Here is a 17,093-nt window from a genome sequence, read left to right on the forward strand (position 1 = left end):
ATGGCAGATTTTAATGTTTGGGGTTACCTAGCCCGTCTGGGAACTCGAGTTCTGTCCCCTGGCGACGCTACCTTTCAATCCGGAGATGAAGTCTGCGCTGTGAATGAACCAATCCTCCTTGTTCTTCAAGACGTGGAGGAGTTTTTACATCAAGAGTATCAAGAATTTCAGTGTAGTGCTCCAGGTAATATGTTTTTAGTAGCGCAGCTACTTTTATTCCAGGGTCTTGTCCGGTTCCCCTTATTTGGTCAGCCCGTACTTACAATTTCTTTTTCGTGGCTTGCCTGTTGATGCTAATCTTGGGAGGTATTGGACATTGGGCTGATTATTATAACTTTTTGATTTTTGATTTCTTTGTTTATTGAGTTGAGTGTCCAAACGTTTCAACCACTTATTGTAAACTATAGAAAGGGTATTTTTGAGTATCATTGGTAATTTACATCAATTTATCGGCCATTGTTTTATCCCTATATATTCTTGACTAAGTACTCATGGGCATAAATGTTTATTTTTTTTAATCTGCTTATATTTTAAATTGTTAATTACGATTATAATTTAGGATGTAGAATGACCTTTAACCAAGTATACGAGAGTGAAGCCCATTACCGTGCAGTTCATGTGCACAGTTGCTCTGTGTGTCGTAAATCTCTTCCCAGCAATCACCTGTTACATCTTCATATTCAGGCAAGATTACATATATTAATTTGTGTAGCAAAGATTCTATATAAACATATGCGTTTACCAGTCCGTCCATCCTATGGTCAGTCACTCAAAGAGCTAAGAGAATACAACCTCTACGCAGCTTTTCTATTTTCTGCATTAAAGCTTGCCTTCTAATACTTCTTTCTAGCCTGTAAGTTTCATAACCTACAATTTTCGTCAATATTTAACAACAGAATATTATGAAATTTTTTAAATTTTCAGGAATGTCACGATTCCTTTTTCGCAGCGTTAGCCGAGAAGAAAGCTTCCTATGAGTGCTTCCTGCCCACTTGTTCAACCAAATTCTGGACTCCACAAGAGAGAAGAGACCATGCAATTACCAGCCATGATTTCCCACCAGATTTTCGTTTTGATGGTGCCAAACCCACGTCCAATCAGAAAAAGCCAAATAAAAAGCAAAAACGGTCCATGTCACTGCGAGAATCAAAGATGGATGTTGATTTGAACGGTGATAATGGTCTGAATAAAAAAGACAACAATCAAATTACTAAGTCTGGAGATAAGACTTCAAGCATAATGGAGGTGGATGGAGAGACTTCAAATGTATCTACTACATCACCAGGCATTAACATTAATTTTATTAAATCTTTTTTGGAATTTCTCAAGAATTAAAAACAAAATTGTAAATTACAATGATATTTTCGTTTAATTATATGCTAAATGAAAGTACAGAATTTTATTCTGTTATTTAGGTTTACTGTTGACTTTGCCCCTGGCCCTAGCCTCTAAAATCTCTATCAATAGAGAAAAGGATTTTTTCTTATTAAAAAAATCAAGGGGGGGGGGATAAGCTTTAAATGCATATTAATTTGAGCCGTTTTCGTGATATTGCACAACACATAAACAACTTATTACTCCTACTTGTAATAATAGTAGAGTCTTGAATAATGTTAATTTCTAGTAGTAACCAATGTGTCAACAACCTCCACTTCGAGCGTGGTGATGCGTAGAAACAAGAATGATTCCAGCAGGCCTAGCTCAGGTAGGCGGCCAATATCATTAGCCAGGCTTCCTTCACCAAAATTAGATACTCCTGATATTCTACTCAACAAGTCAACCTATTCATCTGCAGGTGGTAGGCGAAATACCATCAGCTCGCCACGCGCCGAAAAGGAGGCGAACGGCAATTCCTTTGTCACCGAACTTCCTAGTCCACGATTCGGGTATGAGTCGGCTGTGAATGCCAACGTGCCGCCCTTGAAATTAGATTCGGAGGGCAATTCACGCAGTCGGCGGTGTACAATCTCAAGCCCGCGTAGTTATGGTAATCTAGCAGCCCCAAAAAGTTTAGATACTAGTCCACGTCCTGTTTCTATCAACAATCTGTCCGTTGACTGTGATTCCGCGACCAACAGTCCACGAAAAAGCAAGATACCCGTTCGGTCCAACAGTTCCAGGGTGCCCAAACAGTTTTCGTTTGGAGTTGGCATAGCCAAAGCTTTTAACCGTGGCAGTGGAAATAAGGGGAAGGCCTGGTATCAAACTAAGAGCCCGGGCAAACAGATGGATCTGGAAAACAGTGATTTTAGTTCCCTTCTACACAGCCTACCAAATACCAATAGTTAACAGTTTATTTTGTTTTGAAAAGTGGCTTGTTGTGTCAAGTTTGCATATGTATTAAGATAATGGATATATATTTTAAACCTTATTAAATAATGTACTGAATTGAAAAGCAGCTTTGAAATTCAAAATATTTCCTCATAACTTATTCTAGGATTATATAAATTAAAGTGCTTCAGGCAATGCAACATTTTGTGCTTTTTTAATTACGATAGGTAAATTCATCTTTATATGGCGCAATCCAACTTTATGAATAAATTTTGAAATTCAAAGCTGATAATGAATACCTATATGATATCAAATTAATGATACTAATATATTATATATAATACTTAACAGTTACATGTTCTATATTTATAATAACCAATCCCGTTAAAGTTGCCTACCTAATATTTTTGGATTAAAAAAACATTGCATTTTACCATAGCAGAATTAAAATTTAGACGAGCATTTAATTTTCATCCTTTTTTCGGCTTAATTTACAAGTTTCTAATTCTTGAATAACATATTGATTCATTGAAAACCTACCTATACCCAGATAAATAACATATTTAATCTATTTTCGTTTATTGTTACTAATTCGGATAAAAAGATATTGGACTAAAACCTCCCCCAGCTAATTATTCAATAATATTCCAGATTAACAATGTCTGTGGAAGCAGAAAAGTCCAAGGCTGGCGCGAAGCACCAGAAAAATGTTCCGTGGATCGAAAAATATCGTCCTGTTGAGTTTAATCAAATTGTAGGTAGGAGAGCATTTTCTACATTCCTATATGAGTTAAATCAAGTAGATTCTTATTGGTCAGAGGAATCTTCATAAACAATCAGCTAATTTGATAATTTTGTCCAGGAAATCAAGAGACTGTTGCTCGTCTGTCTGTGTTTGCGAGAGAAGGAAATGTCCCAAATATTATCATTGGTAAAATATTTTTACTACCTACTAACATTTTTTACCTAGTTTCATTTGTATCAAGAATTTGTCTTAATGGATGCTTAGAAAAAGTGTGATAATAGAAAAATTGCCTTAGCTTTTATTACTTACTGGCGGCTATGCCCCTAATTCCAATGGAGGAAAGGGGTGGTGGAGTTTCGACCCTCGATTTTTAATTTTAGTTTGAAAAAGTAGGAATTTTATCCTAGGGTGATTTCTCCTGGGGGGGTTGATATAGGTAACCCCCAAAATGCTTAAAAACCTCCCCGTGAGACATAGGAATATCCACTGTATAGGAGAAACATTTCGGCAGGGGTGTATATTCTACATGCGATCCCCTGCTCAGGGGGGGGGGGGGGAAATAAAAAATAAGTGGTTGGAGGGGGAAAAAAATGTAAAAATTAAGAAAACTGAAAACATTTTTTCCATTCCCCCCCCCCTCCTTGGTGAAAAAAACTTAAAAAATGTGTGGTAGGAGGGATAAAATGAATAAAATATAGAGTTCTTTAAATATTTTTTCCATTTTCCCCGTACTTTGTGAGAAAAAACTAGGGGGGGGAAGAAAAATAAAAAATGTTGTAGCAGGGGAAAAAAATAAATCTTGTGCAGAATATACACCCCTGCATGAGAATATCCACTGTATAGGAGAAACATGTCGGTTCAGCTGTTTTATGAGAGACAAACATGCTGTTACTTTTATAGAAGGATAGTTATGTAAACTGACATTTTTACTGTCAAAGACTCAAAGAAGCCCTGCTACCTAACTTACATATAAATAAAATTTGTTTTTGCTTGTAGCTGGGCCCCCTGGTGTTGGAAAAACTACAACAATCTTGTGTCTTGCCCGTCATCTTCTTGGAGCTAGCTTCAAGTAAGTTTTATATTTATATCTTAAGAGTTAGGTACTAATAGATTAGAAAAAACAATGGATATAGAACATACGTGGATAATATGACAGGGAAAATATATCGTCAATTTAGGTTGCCATTTCCCTTTCATTTATAGGTCAGTTTGTTCATCTATTGGGAGGGGATGGGTAATTTAGTACGCTACAAGTGTTACTTTATTAGAGTATATGATAATCTGGTGCAAAATCGATTAAAAAGACATTAAAGTATAATAAAACCACAGGAATAATAAGTTAACAACATTCATTAAAACATATAGAAAATCGCCCATGCTTTAGTGTTGTGACTCGTTTTTTGACGATTATGAATTTGAACGTATGGAATACCTCTATTATAGAGAAGTATCACTACTAAAAGTTTTTAAATAATTTAAAATATTGAAGCCTTTCTTGCTTTTAATTTCTTAAAACTGCTAAATTTTTCAGGGAAGCTGTACTTGAGTTGAATGCCAGTAACGAGCGAGGTATTGAGGTGGTACGACAAAAGATTAAAGGATTTGCCCAGCAGAAGGTGACACTGCCACCTGGCAGGCACAAGATCATCATCCTGGACGAGGCTGACAGCATGACTGAGGCTGCCCAGCAGGCTCTCAGGAGAACTATGGAGCTCTACTCATCAACTACAAGGTTTGTTTGCCATTGACTATTAACGAATGATCATTAGGTAGCCAACAACCCTTCAAAATTGCTTTCTGGCTTTGACCAGGGATCCAAAAGGATAAACAAAATTATTCCTTCTGTAATTCAAAATTTTTGGTCGACAAGATGAAGATAGCACACTGCAAGTTATTGAACCAACCAATCGAAAAAAATTGTATCCAAAATTTTAAGCCTTCGAATTATAAATCGTGTTTTTATGACTTTGGGTACCTTTTTAATTAAGAGTCCAGAATCCCCTTCTCTGGCCTTTACAAATAGTCAAAAGGGGTTTATTTTGTTTTATACCTACCTAAAATCTTATTTAATTGATATGAAATTAAATTGTAGGTTTGCCCTGGCCTGTAACTCGAGTGAGAAGATTATAGAACCTATTCAGTCAAGATGTGCTATGCTGAGATACAGCAAACTTTCAGACGCACAGGTCAATATTTATGAGTATGTCAATTTCAATTTCAGTGATCACTATATTTAAAAGGTGAAATGTGTGGTTTTGGCTTACTGCAGAATCGAATGGATTATCTTTTAATTGGACAAGCTCTATATTTCAAATGGGAAGATACTTATAATTGGGGAAAGAAATTCGGAAGTAGTCCCTTACGTGACATCGCCTCTTAATAGGCTTTTCGTCGTATTTTCAAAGTTGCTTTTCTCCTATTTCTAGCCCCGGTGGGGGGCTTTCACCCTGCGGGCAATTACCTAACCTTAAATAACCTATCAAAAGCTACTGTGAAAATATGACGAAACGCCCCTTCAGAGGCCATGTCTCTAAAGGAACTATATCCGAAAGTTCTTTAAATGATGCTCTTAGATACTAGAGGTGAGATTTGTTATAACTTAACCCCTGAAAATGAATACTTTTTTCAGGTACTTGCAAAGATTCAAGAAGTATGCAAGGAGGAGAATGTTGAATATTGTGATGATGGTCTGGAGGCTATTGTCTTTACCGCTCAGGTAGATAAAAATTGTCTACACACACTTCAGGGGTGTATATTCTACATGGGATCCCCTGCTCAGGGGGGGGGGGGGGGGAAATAAAAAATAAGTGGTTTGAGGGGAAAAAAATGTAAAATTTAAGAATACTGAAAACATTTTTTCCATTTCCCACCCCTCCTTGGTGAAAAAAACTTTTTAAAATGTGTGGTAGGAGGGATAAAATAAATAAAATATAGAGTTCTTTAATATTATTAATAAATATTTTTCCATTTTCCCCCTACTTGGTGAGGAAAAACTAGGGGGGGGAAGAAAAATAAAAAAATTTGTAGCAGGGGAAAAAAAATAAATCTAGTGCAGAATATACACCCCTGACACACTTTCAATGTAAAGAATAGAATGCCAAATTCTGAAAACATGTTTCCTAAGAACTCGTTAATTTGCCTTTTTTTATGACAAATGTTTGTGTGTCTTTTTAGACACACACTTATTTGTTAATCCATTTCTAAGATCTTATGCTTTAACCAAAAACCCTTACCTACTTCTTTTTTATTATCATAGAAAATCTTACTTTTTAGGGAGATATGAGACAAGCCTTGAACAACCTTCAATCTACATACGAAGGATTTGGCTTTGTGAAGTCAGACAATGTGTTCAAGGTGTGTGATGAGCCCCACCCCCTGCTTATCAAAGACATGCTCACACATTGTGTCAAGGCTGACATTGATGAGGCTTATAAGGCAGGCAGTAGAGGATAAATAATTGGGTAAAATGGAAATGATGCAAATAACAAAGGGGGAGTGGATTATATGTCGCAAGTCATATTTTTTCAATTCTGATAATAATTAAGAATAAGAAAGAAATAAGCATAGAGAAAAAAATAAAAGAGAGGAATCGAAGCAACTAGAAGACGAAAATAGGCAGTGGGCCCAGGGGCCTAATTAGCGCTGTTGCCGCGCTAAATTTTATTGCTATTCCACCACTTTTCAAATGGGAGGATTACAAAATTAATATGTAAAGTTTTAATAATTAAAATATAATATTTAAATTAAAAATAATAAGAAAATTTTGTTATTAAATATAAAAAATACTAAAATAACAACATCTAAAAAACTTTTTAACTAACTTTTTAACTCTTTTTTTTTACTTTTTACTTTTAGATATTGTCGTTTTAATGTTTTAATTAAAAATTACAAAGAATTTATTTTTATTTTAAAAAATTTGTGCATGAAAGATAAATCCTTTCATTTCTAAAAAAGGGAAATTTTTTTCATAATAAACATTCAGCTGATTCTGACCGCCCACGGCTGTTTGCTAAATGTAGCTTTTCTTTTTATTCACATTATTATTTATGATTGACATACAAAAAGCCCTGGGCGGCTTTTAATTTTCGTCTGCTAATTTTCTTTAAAAAAATAGGGATGGGGAAGTAGTATTTTACCATGAAAAGGGGGTGAGTATTCATCCTCTTATCCTTTTCCTTATGGAAATATTTCATCTTAAAGGCGAAGTTATTGAGTAGCTGTACAATTACATCTTAAATTTAAATTTATTTATCCGTTTACTCCATGTAAGGTTTTAGCCCACCTATGGAAGTTAGGGTATTCTCCAGAAGATATAATCACAAACATATTCCGTGTCTGTAAGACTCATCAGGGAAGATGCCGTGTAGTGTTCCTTAATTCTTGTTCTTTCAAAGCTTCTATATAACTATGGCTTATTCCTTCTTCTGGCTGTCTCACTTTTACATCGATTAAAAAATAATGACCAAAAAAGGTACATTCGTAGAAATTTTGTAAGTATTTGTTCATTTACTTCAAATTACTTTTAAAGATTGGCTCAACGAATTTATTTTCTATATTTACTGTGTAGCTTAGTGTTAATATTTGTTATAAAATGTCAATGCTCAGCCACTTTTACACAATGGATGTAATTGTCCTTCTTTTATTGTCAGTTTCAATAGTGCTGTTTTTGGTCACAGATGAAACTATCAGAATTTCTCAAAATATCTCGCTATTTCCCCTGCAAAATATAATGTACCCCACACGGCATCTTCATACACCAGGATATTGTTGAGTTTTTGAAGCTTGAGTTTATCAAGGAGATTGGAAGCACACATTTGTTGCTGATGCAGGGAGCCTCCTCTTTGCTTCAACTTTCTGGTGAGTAACATTTCCCAGTCTTGTACTCATTCTGATTCAAATTATGTTAAAGAAAAGTAGTTATATCTTTTTTTAAATTTTTTATATATATATGTATAAGAGGATATCTGAGTGCCTGTACCACTACAACTCGTAATATGCTGGACTGTTAAGGGATCCTTTTTCTGGTATCCTTCCAATGTGTCCCGGAAAGGGAATGGAACCTTGCAACGATTCAAATTATTAAATTATCAGTATATTGTCAAATACCTTAATCGAAATACACTTTACAAGTACAAGAGAGAGAAAAAAAACTTATTCATTTTTTAGGTTTGTTAGCAAGACTGTGCCAGGTTTCACTGACAACAAAAGATTAAAATCACTCTCAGAACATCAACAAAAAATATATCTAAGAAAAGTACCTGCTCGTTTTAATCACTACAGAATTAGAACCTAAAATCTTTAAAATACTTAGAAGTATGAATTTATGTAAAACCTTTAAATTACGCTTATTATTGTGATACCTATATACCTACCTATCCATTTAAACTTGTATTATTATTTTTAAAGATGCCAGTTAAAATTGAAAAAATGTTAAGAAAATATGTAATTTCAGAGGGGTGTTAAAATGAGTGAGCTGTGTCGGCCCCTGTGCAGGGAGAAACAAATCCAATTATTGGAGATATTATTATGCCCCCCAGATAATACGCCAGCTAAAGTACCTCCCCTTATTTTTACATATGGGCTGACTAGTACTGGTAATTCTATAAAGTCGCTTGTTGTAAGAGCGAAGCTATTACAGTGCATGTCTGTTAGTCAGTCGGACCGTAATAGATTAATTGTCTGTTTTTGTTCCATAGTTTTGTTTGAAATTGGTTTGTAATTAACTGTTTTCAGCAAGAAAGTTGGTTTATTTTGTTATTTTATAAGGGCAATGACATTCAAACTTGCAAAACTTGATCTAAAATATAAAAGATGTATTTTTAATATGTTCATTTATTACAAATAAGGGGCGCCGTGGCTCAGTGGTAACCCACTGAACTACGGTAGTGAGAGTTCGAGTTCAATTCTCCGTGTGTTCACTCGAATTTCTCATTCGCAATAATAATCACGCAACTTCCCCTGGTTGTGTTAGAAGGGGATTATTGAGTAAGTTTGGATTCTCAATAGTATAGTACATAGTATCAGTACTTTCCTTATCCCAAGCTCCTCTGCGGAGAGCGTCATTCATTACGGTGACTTAATTTGGGACACCTGCCATACTCGGCGTGGCCAGGATGAGGTAATAATGAGTAGCTCTCATGAGACAGCGGGTCAAGTCATAATGTGCTTGAACGAGGAGCTTGATATGATAGCCCTAGTGGCTTTACAAAAGTGTCTCAGCCTACTCCATAAATACTTAGGCCCAAACACTAAGAAACTATGGCTAATCAATCAATCATTACAAATAAAATTTTTAGGTAAAACACACACAGTGAGGTGGCTATTGGAATCAAAAGAAATAAATCATGCAGTGTTCCATTGCGTTGAATTATATAATATCAGGTATGTTTGGTTTGTACATTATACTGTACTTTTATCCATAAAGAGGGAAGGGGGTGGGGGCGGTTAATAGATTAGATTGGAGATTTTGCCTTTGGTTTAAGTTGAGTTTTAGATACATACAATTGCCAATAATAAAGGAATTTACTGTCATTGTTACTCATAAAAACAGTTAACTATAATCTAGCTACTCTAAGAATGTTGTGATATAATCAGGAATTTTATGCCTCAAAATGTTCATTGATATATAAATTCGTTAAATCAATAATATTATTAAGGTTGTTGTTTGAGACAATTTTAAGCAAGCTGACCGGTAAAGTTGACAAATGTGACAATATCTGTGATTTTATTATGGAATTGAAAAATAATCTAGATCCAAAACAGGTAAAAACTAATTTAACAGAGAAAAAAAAGTGTCTCTAAAGCAGAAGTTTAAAAAAACTACTGTTAAGTGAGTATCATATAAAGTAGTAAGTTTTTTCTGTCTGTTTCTAGAAGTTTAGCTGTATGTTAAGTGAGTATTATATAAAGTAGTAAGTTTTTTCTGTCTGTTTTTAGAAGTTTAGCTGCACTTATAATGCCAAATAACCAAACAAGCAAATATGACCAACTTTTTAATGATCATATTCATATATCCTATTGTAGGAATGAAATCAATTTTATGTGCTACAAAAATGCATATTGCTACATAGGTACTTTTTTAGGTTCATGTGATTTTATTCGAAGAAAGTGAACGATTTAGAGACGCTGATAATTACCTACGACAAGGTAAAAACATCTTTTACTCATATGCTGTGTTGGACAAACGAGATGAAAGTTCACAAAGACTTGCACAATACACACACCTCTTATTTTTCATAAGTTTATGCTAAATAGTCAACATAAATAAGTAAGGAGGAAGAATTTAATTGACCCTAAATTAATATTTGCCATTTTTAACTTAAACGTTTTAATTAATAAAAAGTTGTAAAATAAATCAATTTGTATCTATTTTTAGCATTCACCCGACTTGCTGAATTAACAGAACTCAATATTTGCTGTATCTGGGAATCAAAGTAAGTTTGTTTAATTTAATATTTTCGAAACAAAATTTTAAATATAATTAATTTTGTTTGTTTGTAAAAGGTACTTTGAAATTATTAACAAGCGGATGTGCCCCTAGTGTCTAGGGAATCTGTATTTGAATTGCGAGGAAGGGGACAGCTTAACAGTTTAATAAAAACCATATTACTTCAATTTAAAAAAAAAAATAGTTGAAACCATCCTGGTGCCGTCATAAAAAAAATAACTGACAAAGTTTTATATTAAACTGCGAATACACAATTATAGGATTGATTGGAATAGATTTGTACCAACAAGAGGACTACCATCCCCCTTCATCATTAATTTCCCACAGGTGATAATATTAATCATATTTCAATGTTTGTTGTACGTTTTATATTAGTCCGAGTACTTACGCAGTCTGTTTTACTGTTCGATCTCTACCTACATATATTTATGTTTAAGACATTTCATTCTTATAAGTACCCAAAAATTAATGTTCTAACTCGGTTTTAATATTTTTTTTTTTAAACCTAACATTGCTAATATTTTCCTACTGCTAAGCTTATTATAATTCTTTAAAATCTCATCATTTCTATGACTCTAAAGACCTCTAAAAGGTTTGTTTGTGTGTTTGGGTGTAGCTGTAGGGTAGATATACCACACTTTTCTGGGATCTTGCCAAGTCAAGTATCAACTGTTGGGAATATCAAAGGATGACTCCATGCAAAATTTGAGCCGGATCCGGCCAAAACCGGCCGTGAATTTTTATAAAAAACCGTTTTTTTCCGGTTTTTAGGGGGTATCTGTAAATTGATTCAGCTGGAGCAAAACCGGTTGGAGTTACAAAAAATTTTACTTCACATGAAATTTAGCCAATGTAATTGCCTACAAAAATGTACTTCATCATCAACTTGATTGGACAACTCTTTCCCCTCCTAAATGTCCATTAAAATCTCGGAAACGGCAAAAATCGCCAAAAATCACGCCTTCGGCGGCGAATAACGGCTAAACGGTCAGCCGGAGGCGAATGAAACATAAATAAAGAAATGTCCGCCTCAAAAAGTTGTTCAACATCAATGAGATGCTTGAAGTCTCTAAAACGACTCCTTCCCCTCCTTTAAGGGGAAAAAATGAAAAAACGTGATTTTCAAAAGTATGCCCACTTCGTGGGTGTGGGGGGCACTGAACCTGTCACCCCAAGGTCACCAAATATAAAGTCTAGGCGGCCCACAATGCTGAATTTTCACCAAGTGAAAGTCTTGTGTCATTATCTCTTATGAGAAAAAAGTTATTAATTAATTAAAAATTCAAATTTTGATTTTTTGATGGATTTCTTTGATGAAATGACAGGCTGGTCAACTTTTAGGCCATTTTTTGCGGTTTTTGGCCCGCCACGCCCAAAGGGTTTGAGATAATCTCACGGGACCTTTTGCCCAACCTAAGTCTGGTTATTTGTGAGGTCTAAGAAAAAAAAATCCCGGATTGGATGAAGCACGACGTCGCTGCGCGCCGTCAAAAATCACTGGTCGGCTCATTTTGCCCCCTCTATCACTCACCTCGTGCCATTTTTCTGTGTAAAGATTCTAATTATAATCTTTTGCGTAAGTCTGATTTTTTTTCCTAGACTTCACAAATAACCAGACTTAGGTTGGGCAAAAGGTCCTGTAAGATTATCTCAAACCGTTTTGGCGTGACGGCCTAAAAACCGCAAAAAATGGCCTAAAAATTGACTGGCCTGACATTTCATCAAAGAAATCCATCAAAAAATCACAATTTGAAATTTTAATTAATTAATAACTTTTTTATCAAAAGAGATAATGACACAAGACTTTCACTTGGTGAAAATTCAGCATTGTGGGCTGCCTAGACTTTATATTTGGTGACCCTGGGGTGACAGGTTCAGTGCCCCCCACACCCACGAAGTGGGCATACTTTTGAAAATCATGTTTTTTCATTTTTTCCCCTTAAAGGAGGGGAAGGAGTCGTTTTAGAGACTTAAAGCAAATCTTTGATGTGCAACAACCTTTTGAGGCGGACATTTCTTTATTTATGTTTCATTCGCCTCCGGCTAACCGTTTAGCCGTTATTCGCCGCCGAAGGCGTGATTTTTGGCGATTTTTGCCGTTTCCGAGATTTTAATGGACATTTAGGAGGGGAAAGAGTTGTCCAATCAAGTTGATGATGAAGTACATTTTTGTAGGCAATTACATTGGCTAAATTTCATGTGAAGTAAAATTTTTTGTACCTCCAACCGGTTTTGCTCCAGCTGAATCGATTTACAGATACCCCCTAAAAACCGGAAAAAACCGGTTTTTTATAAAATTCACGGCCGGTTTTGGCCGGATCCGGCTCAAATTTTGCATGGAGTCATCCTTTGATATTCCCAACAGTTGATACTTGACTTGGCAAGATCCCAGAAAAGTGTGGTATATCTACTGTAGGGCCCCATAAAGGGAGAGGTCATTTTCTAGTAAATCCCGTAAAGGTGTGTGTTATAAGGCCTAAAAATAGTAGTAGAACGATAAGGTGCTCTATATATTTGTATTTCCTATTGAATAGAACAATAGGGAAGAAATTTTTTTTTTTTTTTTTTGATAACTGTACCTGGAATATCTGAAATTTCTATCAAACGCTTTGTTTGGCTCAAACTGACACAAATAAAAAAAAATATAATTATAATAAATCAACCTGTAAAGAATGACATCTTCCTTTGTTTAATGGTATAGATTGTTCTTAACCTTTACCTTGTACCTATAGAAAACATTTTTATTATAATTATATTTTTTTTTAATTTTTGTCAGTTTGAGCCAAACAAAGCGTTTGATAGAAATTTCGTATTTTTTTTAGATAATCCAGGTACGGTTATCAAAAAAAAAAAAAAATTTCCCTATTGTTCTATTCAATAGGGAATACATATATCTAGAGCACCTTATCGTTCTACTACTATTTTTAGGCCTTATAACACACACCTTTACGGGATTTACTAGAAAATGACTTCTCCCATTTTAAATTTCTTGGCCATCGGATAAAATCATTAGAAATTTATTTTCAGTCGTCTTATGCAGTAAATGGTTGTATTTCCTCCAAAGTGGCAGGATGTATATTTGTCTGTCTACATGGAATTCTGCGTAACTTGTTAAAAACTAATCTTCTTATATTTCAGTATACAAAGCAAGAAATCCAGGATTTGTTAGTGACAGGTTTACCAGGAGAGAGAAGTACTCAGTTTAAAGGATCTTATGTCTCCCTGCTTATACCCATTTTCTACTTTGTTTCCAGGTATGTTTTCCTTATTGGATGTTGTATTTGAAATAAAAACACAAGAAAAGAAGTTTTTTAATAAGCACATGTAGCAACTATATAAATAATGTTCTTTTTAGATCATTGACCGAGTTGCAGCACATAGCTCTTGTGAATTACCCCGACTACTGTGCTCCCGTTGAGTCTGGTGAGATTTCTGAACAAGAATCAAGAAAACTCTGGTTTAATATTGAGAAACAACTCAATAACTGTATCAGCACTGTAAATCTTAGGTTAGCCTTCAAGTTATTTTTAAACATTAATTTAGAGCTATTTAAAATGAACACCTGATTTGATCATTTTTCTATCAAGCGTACAAATTTTAAGACTTCAATGGTTTACCTTGTGTTTAAAATCTTTATACTAACAATGGTTTTATGCTGCACTCCTATGTAGCTACTAAAGACTTCCCAAGAAGCAAGAAAACAGCCTAGAACAAATATAAGATATATATATACTTCCTATTACAGCAAAACTCCACGAGACTAGCCATTTAAAAGATCTTTCACTCTAGCCAAAATCTCAATACTACTAACAAAGTCGAAATCTTTTCATGATTTACTTTTATATTATTTAATGGAAAACGTAATGTTTCAGAGAGGTAGAAAGCAGCCAGTTAAAAGAAGCTTTGAAGGCTAAAGAAGATGAGGAAAATAAAGAAAACGGTAATTACTTCCAAACTTTTTTTTCAGAAAAAAAACAACTGTAAGGATAAAGGATTATTTTCTTTATTACCTACATAAGAAAAAACAATCTTTAATAAGTTGCTTGAAACTTCACTAGCCTAACTAAATCTCTGTATGTATTATTTTGTATCTGTTTTTTTCTTTGTTATATTTATAGTTGAATTTTGTTTAGGAAGCGCAAATGCCCCGGTGATAGCAACCCGCAAGTGCCTGGAGCTGCCCTACTACTCCAAGTTCTTGTTGATATCCGCATACCTGGCTTCCTATAATCCTCAACGTACTGATAAAAGGTAGATTTTGTAGTAACTTTTTGAAGATATTCTCTTATTTTTTGGCCATTTTTCTGTCAATTTAGGTTCTAAAACAAGTAGGTAGGTAACTAAGCAAGAAAAAAAATTCTTGAAAGAAATCCTGGTAAAAAGGGGGGGGGCGAAAGTGACACTTTTTGAAACCAAAACTAAGAGTCAACAAAGGAACTCAACTAAAAAAAGGGTTACAGGTCTGAGATTTTGCATGGCAGTTGCTTTATAGGGGTACAATATGGAACTGTGAAGAAACGGCGGCGCAACCGCCGAAAACCGCCGTTTCCCGCCGTAATTTTTGTTGCCTTTTCTCGGCGGTTTTCGGCGGTTGCGCCGCCGTTTCTTCACAGTTCCATATTGTACCCCTATAAAGCAACTGCCATGCAAAATGTCACACCTGTAACTCTTTTTTTAGTTGAGTTCCTTTGACTTTAAGTTTTGGTTTCAAAAAGTGTCACTTTCGCCCCCCCCCCTTTAAATCACACTAAATATGCACTTTGGTACTTTTAATAGTTATTTCTCGCATCGTTTTATAAACAGCTGTTCGTAAGATGTACAATTATAACTCTAATAAGATTAAAACCAGTTGTTTTTAGCCCCGAGATCCCGAAGGCACGGGCTGAAAAACTGGTTTTAATCTAATGATTGTACATTTTATATTCGTAGAAAACTGGATATAATACAATGCTAGACATAGTTTTTTCGTATGGATGAGAACCGGCTCTAATCCACCGGATTTTAATCAGTTTCGAATGATGAATGGATTCTTATTCTCTTACTACATAATTTCATAATTAAGAGATATAAACGCCCTTTTCAACCCAAGTTTTGAGAAACTTCAATTTTGAATCAGAATTAAAACTGTGTATTTCAGATTCTTTGTGAAAACTCACGGGAAGCAGCGCAAATCCGCGATGAGTATGAAGGCTAAGGACAAGTACAACAGCAAGTTGACAGGACCTAAACCTTTCCCACTTGAAAGACTTCTGGCTATTTTCTACAATATCGTTGAGGTAATTTAGCTTTTTTATCGGTAGATGATATAGGTAATGTAGAAACAAGATTGAAGAAAATATATAAGATCCTTTCCTTATATAAGAGTAATAGGATGTGTGTGTTTGTATCAAAGGATTTTGTAAACCTCTAAAATGATATGGTTCTCCTTTACGGTTAAGTTTAAGTCCAAAGAAGGGTTATATCTATTTCTGGGGAGGGTACCACCGTCCACACAAGAGAAATCACCCGTAGAAAAAATGCGCCCCTAAAGAATTTTTTAACACTTTTACTGTGTGGAAGGTCGACTTTTCTTCCCCTCCGCCCCTTTACTCAAGTGCTCATAGAGACATCTATGGGATAGCTAGCCACTATTTGACTTCTAAACTAACACTTCAATTAACAAAAACTTGAGCCTCTTCTGTTATGCAATCGTTTTTTAACACAAAAAAAAACATTTTACCCCTTGGATTATTTTATTTTCTCTCCTTACATATTTGATATATGATGTTTTCATGGAATCACTAAGATTTAGCTATTTATGTATATTTTTAGTAGCGAAGCTACTCTATAATTCACTTTGTCCGTCCGTCAGTCCGTCAGTCAGTCCGTCAGTCCGTAACGCTATGGGGGAAATGGGATTTACTCAGCTCCTATAAAAGATAGAATGCTGAAATTTTTTGACAACATTCCCATCATTAAGGAGCACAATTGACTATAAAACATCATTGGCGTTCGGACCGATTTTTAGCAGGTTTTAGGCTATTTTTATATTTTTCACATTTTTCTCCATATCTTCAGTGTTTATGATCCGATTTTCAAAATTTTTTCAGTTACAGATATCAAAATTAAATTTCCCGTCGTTTAAAGGAACAACCATGAAGGCCAGACTGCCTTTTCAGCAGGTTTTAGGCTATTTTTATATTTTTCACATTTTTCTCCATATCTTCAGTGTTTATGGTCCGATTTTCAAAATTTTTTCAGTTATAGATATCAAAATTAAATTTTCCGTCGTTTGAAGAAAACAACCATGACGGCCAGACTGCCTTTTAAGCAGGTTTTAGGCTGTTTTTTTATAGATTTAACATTTTTCTCCATATCTTCAGTGTTTATAGTCCGATTTTCAAAATTTTTCAGTTATATATATCAAAATTAAATTTCTCGTCTTTTAAACAAAATAACCATGATGGCCAGACTGCCTTTTTAGCAGGTTTTAGGCTATTTTTATATATTTAACACTTTTTTCCATATCTTCAGTGTATATGGTCCGATTTTCCAATTTTTTTTAGTCAAGGATTTAAAAATTAAATTTTTTGTCGTTTTAATAAAACAACCATGACGGCCAGACTGCCTTTTATCAGGTTTTTGGCTATT

General features: G+C 34.7%; 3 protein-coding genes across 3 annotated transcripts in view; all 3 read left to right on the forward strand.

Annotated features, from left to right (window-relative positions):
• l(2)k10201 (zinc finger protein 511 lethal (2) k10201) lies at positions 1-2,923 on the forward strand. The gene is made up of 4 exons (XM_080175802.1): positions 1-184; positions 560-684; positions 925-1,285; positions 1,625-2,923. The coding sequence occupies exons 1-4, from the start codon at positions 1-3 to the stop codon at positions 2,287-2,289; spliced, it is 1,335 nt and encodes a 444-aa protein (XP_080031928.1). The 3' UTR covers positions 2,290-2,923.
• On the forward strand, positions 2,887-8,469 carry RfC4 (replication factor C subunit RfC4). Its single transcript, XM_080175819.1, has 10 exons — positions 2,887-3,029; positions 3,134-3,202; positions 4,013-4,085; positions 4,548-4,748; positions 5,109-5,202; positions 5,646-5,732; positions 6,290-6,451; positions 7,287-7,364; positions 7,774-7,873; positions 8,183-8,469. Exons 1-10 carry the CDS (start codon positions 2,930-2,932, stop codon positions 8,227-8,229), a joined length of 1,011 nt encoding a protein of 336 aa, XP_080031945.1. The 5' UTR covers positions 2,887-2,929; the 3' UTR covers positions 8,230-8,469.
• Orc5 (origin recognition complex subunit 5) overlaps positions 8,458-17,093 on the forward strand; it is a 9,504-nt gene continuing 868 nt past the window's right edge. Inside the window, exons 1-11 of the mRNA XM_080175811.1 lie at positions 8,458-8,610; positions 9,313-9,397; positions 9,673-9,778; positions 10,099-10,162; positions 10,392-10,449; positions 10,724-10,790; positions 13,602-13,717; positions 13,819-13,971; positions 14,336-14,403; positions 14,597-14,714; positions 15,601-15,739. Of these exons, the coding sequence (XP_080031937.1) occupies positions 8,481-8,610; positions 9,313-9,397; positions 9,673-9,778; positions 10,099-10,162; positions 10,392-10,449; positions 10,724-10,790; positions 13,602-13,717; positions 13,819-13,971; positions 14,336-14,403; positions 14,597-14,714; positions 15,601-15,739 (1,104 nt within the window). The 5' untranslated portion in view covers positions 8,458-8,480. The remainder of the gene's footprint in view (positions 8,611-9,312; positions 9,398-9,672; positions 9,779-10,098; positions 10,163-10,391; positions 10,450-10,723; positions 10,791-13,601; positions 13,718-13,818; positions 13,972-14,335; positions 14,404-14,596; positions 14,715-15,600; positions 15,740-17,093) is intronic.

Source organism: Acartia tonsa, chromosome 1 (assembly GCF_053477335.1).
Source record: "Acartia tonsa isolate MP-2025a chromosome 1, ASM5347733v1, whole genome shotgun sequence".
Classification (NCBI taxonomy): Eukaryota; Metazoa; Arthropoda; class Copepoda; order Calanoida; family Acartiidae; genus Acartia; species Acartia tonsa.

Excerpts from the sequence above, each read along its gene's own strand:
- RfC4 (XM_080175819.1), top strand. The coding sequence starts at position 2,930 with ATGTCTGTGGAAGCAGAAAAGTCCAAGGCTGGCGCGAAGCACCAGAAA. Across the intron at positions 3,030-3,133 it reads TGAGTTTAATCAAATTGTAG|GAAATCAAGAGACTGTTGCT; the intron begins GTAGGAGAGCAT and ends AATTTTGTCCAG. Across the intron at positions 4,086-4,547 it reads CTTCTTGGAGCTAGCTTCAA|GGAAGCTGTACTTGAGTTGA; the intron begins GTAAGTTTTATA and ends TAAATTTTTCAG.